The sequence below is a fragment of the Notothenia coriiceps genome, unplaced genomic scaffold (genome assembly GCF_000735185.1).
Source record: "Notothenia coriiceps isolate Sejong01 unplaced genomic scaffold, NC01 NC01_scaffold00037250, whole genome shotgun sequence".
Taxonomy (NCBI): domain Eukaryota; kingdom Metazoa; phylum Chordata; class Actinopteri; order Perciformes; family Nototheniidae; genus Notothenia; species Notothenia coriiceps.
In genome coordinates this window covers 5,974,392-5,983,370 of record NW_011369951.1, presented here as the reverse complement: position 1 = coordinate 5,983,370, position 8,979 = coordinate 5,974,392, and the positions used below count along the sequence as shown (strand labels likewise).

General features: G+C 40.5%; 3 protein-coding genes across 3 annotated transcripts in view; all 3 read right to left on the bottom strand.

Annotated features, from left to right (window-relative positions):
• slc31a2 (solute carrier family 31 member 2) overlaps positions 1–2,441 on the bottom strand; it is a 7,661-nt gene extending 5,220 nt beyond the window's left edge. Inside the window, exon 1 of the mRNA XM_010796079.1 lies at positions 2,143–2,441. Coding sequence (XP_010794381.1) covers positions 2,143–2,151 — 9 coding nt within the window. The 5' untranslated portion in view covers positions 2,152–2,441. The remainder of the gene's footprint in view (positions 1–2,142) is intronic.
• Positions 1–8,979, bottom strand: part of stxbp1a (syntaxin binding protein 1a) — a 682,465-nt gene that overhangs the window by 298,870 nt on the left and 374,616 nt on the right. The gene's annotated exons all lie outside the window — the stretch shown is intronic.
• The window catches only part of arrdc1b (arrestin domain containing 1b), a 47,189-nt gene continuing 42,999 nt past the window's right edge, over positions 4,790–8,979 (bottom strand). The window contains exons 5-8 of the mRNA XM_010796081.1: positions 8,356–8,538; positions 7,196–7,372; positions 5,981–6,446; positions 4,790–5,655 (exon numbers count right to left, since the gene is read on the bottom strand). Coding sequence (XP_010794383.1) covers positions 5,594–5,655; positions 5,981–6,446; positions 7,196–7,372; positions 8,356–8,538 — 888 coding nt within the window. The 3' untranslated portion in view covers positions 4,790–5,593. The remainder of the gene's footprint in view (positions 5,656–5,980; positions 6,447–7,195; positions 7,373–8,355; positions 8,539–8,979) is intronic.

The window sequence follows — 8,979 nt, the reverse complement described above, 5'->3', positions numbered from 1 at the left end:
TTTTGCATACTGTGCCAGACGGGGTATCAGCTGGCCTCCCAGAATGTTGTTGTAATGTAAATCTGCTTTGATATCTCTCTTATAAAGAGAGCCTGTTTTACTCAGAACAGGACGTCCCCCTTTCGAGGGGACGTCAAGTTTGCAAGTATAAAGATGCTTATTGATTTTAATACGAATATTGTGTTGCTGTACGTTTGTTACCTTACTGATTAATCTCTCTAGACCAGTGGTTCTCAACTGGTGGGTCCCGAGGTCTGACTAGTTGAGAACCACTGCTCTAGACCACAGCTGATTTTAAAGCTGCTACGACAGATCATACGACAATCAAGTCTATATTTCGCCTTTTCTTATCTTATTTCTTATCCTTCAGTCGGTTAGTGAGCTCATCTTCAGATCCCACCTTGACACCCACTGCAGTCAGCGTCGTCGTGTCTTTGCCGCACTTCGCCCCAAATTGCTCCTCTGGGTATTGTCCACAGTATTGAGTGCATGTAAGTCGCATTGGATAAAGAGTCTAACTTGTAATGTAAGGTAAAGCGTCTTTGAGCACCTGGAAAAGCACTAAATAAATACCATGTATTATTATTATTATTATTATTATTATTATAATATGCCAAATACATTCTGCTACCATTAAGCTTTGTTAAAGGTCTGACTGCTCAGGTGTATCGCCATTTCAGGCTTCTAATTAACTATGACCCCATGTAGCCAAACCGCAGCATGGTTAGCACATTGTTATTTAAAAAAATGATGCCCAACCCTAACATCTTGAAAAGAACAAAAATGTTCTGCAGAATAATGAAAGTGTAGTTTATTGCTTTTATACCTTCCACTTATATCCCATTATTTGTATGTTAAATTGTCAGGAACCAAACAACAGCAACAGGGCGAAGCAATATGTAAACAGTACCAAAGTGTTGTAATAGTGATAACAAGGACAAGAGTCTTTGAGGCAGCATGATTCATCACTTAGAAAGTCAAATATAGACACTTGAGTCAACAATATAACCTATGGCCTGGTACAGTGATCATTGAGAGCTTATCTTCTAAACCGCCTGAGAAAAGCTGATATTTGTGTGCATGCTGAATGTTGAGACTGCAAACTGCAAGGGTCGTATTTCTACTACAAACACCCTCAGTACACTTCCAAAGGACTGTATCTGTTCGTGTGTGCGTGCTTTTAGCCCACATGTACTTTTAAATTCATGTCAAACACCTTAACTTATGACATTTCTTTTTAATTCTGCCATGTAGCTGTTGGTATGCATGTTGGAAATGCAAAATCACACCAAAATGCAAAGATGATTTTGCACATTTTCTATTAAAGCAATTTGGTTGTGTGTCCATGAAGTGTCTTCTCATTGTCCCTCTTTGATCATACTGTACTGAAATGTTTGGCTTCCTTACAGAAAGGAAATGAAACAAGTTATTAGACTATGGTTCACTATGGAAGAAGCCAAATAAACTAAAACTGCCAACTATTTTTGTAAATAGCATAAATATAGTATTAATTCCATGTAATTGATGCCGTTTTTTTTCCCAGGCACTCAAATGTTTCCTTATTTTCTTTGTTTAATATCATAACTTCTCACTCACAGAACAATATATTTATGGATATTTCCTTGGAACTTGTAAGAAAATGCATGGACATTTCACTATGTTCAGGCATTTTAAAGATATTAAAGATGATTTGAAACAGTTGTGAAAGTAATCCTTAGTTGCAGCCCTAGATGATATAACCATGCCATGTTATAGTTTCATCGTTTTCAAAGGTGGTGTCCAAATGAATGATTCAGAGACACATTTGCATAATAGTTTGCAATAACCGAAAGAGTTATGAGGTTTTGTAACATGTGTTCCCACACAAGTGATCTCAGCAATAATGCCCATCCCTTTAATAACACAGCCTAAAGGTTAACATGTCTTTACTTGCTGTGACTGCTACCCGTTACCCCCCTACTCTCCAAAAGGGAACACACTGTCTTTGTGGGTCAGCAACTCTCACAAACACTTTCCATTATGCTCCTCTCTTGGTATATAATGGTCTGCAACGTAAAGTATAGCACATGTTGCACACGCTAAATGACCCAACACTGCACTCCAACATGGAGAGATTAAAAATACAAAAAAGTGACAACTTACCGACATCATGGTGAAGTTGCTGAGCGTAGTTATGGACTCCAGTTACCCATCCCAGACAACTCACAGCCCGGGCACAGTTGTTGCTCGTGTGCGGTCAAGTATGAGCAATTTCTCTAATGCACCACAACCAGAGCAGCAGCAAGGGACCAAGCAACTCAGTGCAACGGAATAATATATATACAGCAACTAGCCCGAGTTCAGACAATAATAGATGGCTGATGGGTAATGGAGTTTCTCAGAATTCGGACTCAAATGACGATACAAATACATGTAAAATAACGACTCATGCCATTAAAGTATCCCGAGACTAAAATACTATCGTAAACATCGTCCACGTTGGGTATAAATGGCTATTAATTGCACCTTAATCGCCGTTTAGCTTGCATTAGACGAGGAATGTTTGGGATGCCACGCATGCGCATTTCGTGTTTTCCATACTGGGATCATGTGATTGGAGGGGGTAGCCGAAGCCATTCGTAGCCTTTCGTCTACTCTCGTTGTATAACCATAGACTTAGTGTATAACTTGTACTATAAAAGCTAAAAATGATCTGTCTGGTTAATACAAAATATCGCTCTGTGGTTTCTATGAAAATTTATTATGTTAGGGAATATGGATCATTATCCCAGCAATATATTGTTATTTTGGTTACTATTGTAACTGCCTTTTGGTACATATGCAGATTATAGGACAACAGAGAACATGTCACAGGATTCTTGCAGTTGGATGCATATTTTTAATACAAATGAGCAGCTCTTATTTAATAAAGCTTTATTGCCTTGTTTGTTAAATTAGTTTTGGAAGAATCCCAATTACAGAACCACAGAGCTCACTTTGTCCACACAAAACAAACCACAAACACTTCATATATTTTTATTGTTATACTTCACAGTACAACGTTGATTCTGCACTGCATGTTGACATTTTACATTAACTGATTGAGGTGCTACTATTAATATCTGCATACACACCTGTAAACAGTTTAACATGTAGAAAAATACAAAACCAGACACCGCTCATCAATATGTGAGGGACGGGGAAGAAAAAACAAACACAGAACAAGTTGGGGATCATAAAGCTATAGTACCTTTTGGTGGCGAAGAATTAAACAGAATCAGGATCGATAAAGGCAGTGCGAGAGTTGCTGCTGCTGTTGTCTTTGAGATGAGAGGAGTTGCAGTCATTTTTAAAAACAAGACAGTTTTCAGGTCTAAGCTCAGACGTGCTGGCTGTTTTTTAAAAGCTACATTTGTGTACATCAAGAGCACTGATGGAGACAAAACAGGAAGAGTTCTCAAGCACATCCTGCGGTCCTCCACGAAAGACAAGAAGAAGAAAGTCCGGCACAAGCTCCTGTAAGAGGTGGCGGGAGTCCAGTTGGTTTAAGGCATGCATTTACATTAATGTAGAGCCTGCTTTTATAACAGTTACAGCCGTCTTTTGGGCTGATATGTAAAAACACAATCAATGTTAAAATGATCCGCAGTCAGGGTCCAACGTTAGCCCTTTGATTTCTTTTTCATAATTCACAGAATGGACTTGGTAAAGTACACATTAAAAGTCACAGACATTCAGGACAGTAGTTGTGCTTGTGATTTTCTGTTGTATTAGTTTCCCACAGGAAGGTGACTGATGCTTAGTAGGGGGAGGATACTTTTCAAATTATTATATGCATATAAATAAGTATAGGTTCTGCAAAATCAGATATTAAATGAATTGTGTTCCCCTGTTATGGATCAAACTCTTTGTATGTGCAAAACAAAACACCTGTAATTAAAATTAAAGTTTTAAAAATGTGTGAAGTGATAACATTATCAACCTGCATTGTACACAGGCAACAAAAGTGTCTCTACACAGATACAGGTGGTAAAACCACAAATCTATTTGAAAATGTAAGTTTAATTGAAAACAGACAGTAGCCATAAAAGTTCTTTTTGTACACATGTATACAGTAGATTTGCACTTGGAAATCTGTAAAAAGTGCTGTTTTGCGCACATCTGCACAAACTGACATTTCGGAGGATTCTCATCTCACACAAGTAACACTAAAAAGAAAGTTAAGGCAACAAACAGGAGAAAGAACAACATAAAATCTCATTCACACCAAGACGAAAACGATGATGCTATACACTTGCATCACATCTAAAAAAACTCAAATCTCGATTTTTTTCCCCACTTTCTCACAAAGAAAAGGATGTAGATTTACACAGCCGACTGACTTCAGTTGTGAGCAGGGACGTTAGTGGAGATTTTCTCTATGCATGGCTGATTGTTTGGCTCAAGTTTCAGTACGGCAGCTATACCAGAGATGACCACAAGAGGGCAGACAAACACTGTGGCCTCATGTCCAGCTGCAGGAGAAACGAGCCTCATCTGCAGAGACACTGTCCTCAGAATACAAAACTGAAGTCAAAGCAAAACCTCTCAGTTATATGACTCAACGCATGGTGGTGTTTGAGAGATGATATATGTATTTGAACTAATCTAAAAGCTATTTTTAAAAATGATTATAATAATATGGGAGGCGTGTGGCGCAGTGGATAGAGCCTTGGTGTTCGGATCAGGGGAGCACAGGTTCAAACCCCACTGCAGTCAGCATGTCGTTGTGTCCCTGAGACACTTCACCCCACATTGCTCCTGTGGGGATTGTCCACAGTATTGAGTATGTAAGTCGCTTTGGATAAAAGTGTCTAATAAGTAACATGTAATGTAATAATCATGTGTAGTTTATTACTAACTGTGTTTCAAGTTACACAGCTGAGAGGTTTTGCTGAGACATTAACGCCCCTATCTGTATTCTAGTGGCATAATATTAAAAAAGACAGTAGTGCATGCTGCTACAGAGAACATAGACCGATTTTGGAAAGTGGTGTCTCATATTTCCTCAAACAAAGACCATCAGAATAATTTAAGTAGGGGTTTAACTAGTCCAACTAGACAAAACACGGTGAAAATGTCCTCTCAATGTCCATCATGACGACAGCTCTGCCCTGGTGAAGATGAGGACAACTGAGTTACAAACGGACAGTGGTGGACCACGATAACAATTACACAGTTAAAACAAGACAAAAAAAGGCCGAACCCGAGCCTTCAGTAGGCAGAGATCATTTTCAAGGCATCACAGATGCGAAAGTTCGTTGAAAAAACAAAAACAGATTTGACTCCGCCCCTAAAAGAAACATGTCCAATCACTGAATATTCTAAATGATGATCCAAAATACTTCTTGTAGGCACAGTGATGTTCACCCGCTCTAACTGACACTACCTGATGAGACAAGAATTTAAATGAAAACTTATATCATATAAGATTTTATCCCTTTTTTTTTTCTTATTCGAGGACAAAGAGTTATCGTCCGTCCTCTCTAACCCGACGTGTCTCTGTCCCGATTTCTCGAGAGGCGAATGGAAACAGGTGTGGGGGGGCGTGGCCATGATGCTTCATCACCTTCTCTTACTGTATACTGTTGAAAGTGGAGTTGGCGCTACAGCTTTCCTCATAGGTGGGTGGGGGCTCTGTAACACACACGGGCAACACAAATAAGAAGTCATTAATAAAGTTAGAGCAGCGCACATTCTCCAATAATAACTAGTAAAATAACCCTATTAAGTTGTTGCATTTTTCATATAGGATTTCTTTTATTTGTTTATTTGAAACGCTTAAGCATTTTCCACAGATTTTCCTGCCATATTCTATACTAACTGTACTAAATGCAACATTCACTTTAATTTTGGCTTGGATTTTTGGATTTTGAGAAACTGGGATGGTCATTTTTGCATCTGCTTCACTTTGCATGTGTTTGTTTGTGTGCCAGAGTGAAAGTCTTTTAGAAGAACTCACCATGAGGGTAGTCGCAGCTGCTGTACTCTGGAGGGAGGATGAGCGAGCAGGAGGTGGGGATAGGAGTCACGTTTCCCTCGGTGAAGAAAGGTATGGTGGCCCCGGTGGACACACAGAACAGAGGGGCGGAGGCGTCCAGCCTGAGGCCGGGAGGCAGCGCTACCCCGGGGGCTTGGCTGAAGGCGCTGGGGGACATGGTGACCGGCTGCCCCGAGGGGTCCTGCTGAGAGTGACTCTTGGTGGGGAGCTCCTCACTGGCCACGCCCCCTGCACACATCCCCTCCTCTAGCTCCTCCACCGGTGGGGCGCTGGGGGTCACGCCCGCCGCGCTGGGAGCGCTGGGAGGCCTGGGAGCAATGCGGTGGTCCGGAGTGGGGGGCATGGGTCTCGATGGAGACAAGTTCACAGCGATGTTCCCGATGTAGATAGGCAGCGTGACCACTGCGTCCGGAGATTTGAGCGACACCTGTATAAAACAGGAATTATAAAAGCCTCAATTAGATAAACTATACCACCAGATAAGATTGGTGATATTCTATATGCCTCTTATTGCCAATACATCGCATGAGATCACCAAAACCAACAGAGAATTGATTCTGCTAACACAAGGTGTGCCATAGAGCTCCATTGTTGACCTTACACTAATAGAAACACTTCAGCGAGCCACACTGTTGCTCTGGGTGACATGTTCCTTTATTACCATGAACACACACACTGTTGTTTATTGTTACTCAGCTCCACATGCAGTCCTCCAGCTGTAAATACTCACTACATCCTCAAATGAGTATGGATCCGCTGCTGAAAGTAGTCCCCATCAAGACCAATATTTACAGCTTTTTAATGACATTTGAAAACAATAACCTCAGGCTATGGAAGTTAGGAGTTTTGAGAGATGAAGTCATGCATTGTTGGGTTTTTGATGGGATATTAGGACAATAAGAAAATAGTGAATAACACCTTTCTAGTAAACCCAATTATTTCAGTATTAGTAAGTAAATATCAAAATCCCTACACAGTTGTTCAGGTTGAATTAGAAAGGAAAAAATAATAGTCTTTGATAGCTCATGTGGCTAAATGTATGGATAGTTTCATATGGTATTATATGAATTATATTATCACATGTTTGATGGCGTTAGAAACAGGAATATTGACACTCTTAAGAACAGTACTGTGAAAATAAAGCACAGTCTATATGTTAAAGACACACACACTGACCTGAATGAAGTAGTCGATGTGTATGAGGCTACAGCCGGCCAGTGCTGACTGAGGAAGAGGAGGGACGATGATCTGCTCTCTCCACTCCGCGTGTTTTCCTGCTTTCACTCCGGCTCCCTCCACCTCTGCGATGGTCCGCAGGTCGACCACAGGCCGCTTAGTCTTATAGGTTACTTTCTGGTGTGGAAAAAAGCCATACACAGACACAATAGATGTGATAATGGCCTCACTCAAACTTCTATAACTCTCATCTTGAGGTATAGAGACATTGTATGTGGTCCCATATGAAAGGATTAGCTATATTAAGGGTTATCTTTTAAGCTTCGGAGTCCCAGCAGAGATTTCTAATACATATCTGAAATAGACATTTCCAGGGGGCGGTGCACACTGGCTGTGATCGTAATGGTATTAAGGATAGGGCAAATACTAGGAAGACACATCCATTTCTCTTGTTTCCTCATGTATTCTGCCCTCTGTGCACCTGGTTAGAACTGAAGCCATGAGAGGCATTTGAGACTTTAAATAAAAACGGGTAAAATGTTGTATTTATAAGTTGGTTATATTTTTGTATTGGGATACCAGGTGAACATATTTTTTGTTACACAATATATGCACCTTGTCCAGAGTGCAGTGGGAGAGTAAAACTCACCTGGAAGAAACAAATGCAATGCTTTTAATCCAATTTAGAACATGGGTTAGTGATGCACTTTAGCCCCTTGTGGACATAATTAGTATTACAACAAAAAACACAAAATTGTCTTCAAACCACTTCCCTTTCACCTTTTTTAAAACCTTAAACACAGTAGTGAAAACTGATATGGATTATGGACAGTGGCGAACCGTCAGGGCCTTCAAGGTTACCATTACAGTCTTACGTTGATTTGTTTGTCCTTCTCGGACCATGCACTACGCATTTCAGTGGTTTTGTGTTAGAAAATAAAGCAACCAATCAGATCTTGTTCTGGGTCTCTGGGTAGAATATCCGGCGGGGGTTGTGTGTGTCTACAGAAGGTCCAGTTGTGATAGACACGGTTCGCCACTGATTATGGATAACCACTTCCATGCCTCCAGAGCTTCCATAGTTCTGTACTCAATACCTGAGGATATAATATTCATTCATTCATAAAATAACATTCATATTCATTTCATCAGTAATATACCTGTATGAGACTGGCCAGCACATAGCCCGTGTCCTTCCCAGACTTGTTGTGGATCTCAGTGGCTAACTTGATGACCTGCCCGGGGATGTAACCTCTCAGGTCACTGCGAGCTTTCAGCATCAGGGTCCCTGTCTTCACCAGGAGGTAGCTGAACTTCTTGGTGGTCACAGCGTAACTCGGATGCTGCAGAGACAGTTTGTTTTTAGCGTTATTATGAAGACTTAGCTGATCATCTTTTCCTGCTTAGCTCCAGAATATCAGGAAACTCTGTCAGTCGCGACAGGGGAAAAGGTAGACCCTCCAGAAAAACGCGGGCAAAAATCCTTGATTATGCTGGCTAAAATCCTTGATTATGCGGGCTAAAATCCTTGATTATGCGATTAAACATGCGGTGTTTTTATGTGATTTTATGCGGTGAAATTGCGGGAAGTTGCGAAATATGCGGAAAGTTGCGAAATATGCTAAATATGCGGGGGAAAAGAATAACAATTTTTTTTAATATTGGGCTGTCTTATTTATTCTCTCTCAGACACAACCTGCCACTAACGTTAAACCCCTTTACTATTCAATTAAACACATTCAATGTTTATTATGTAAAAGTCAATTGGGCTATTTTAATCACAC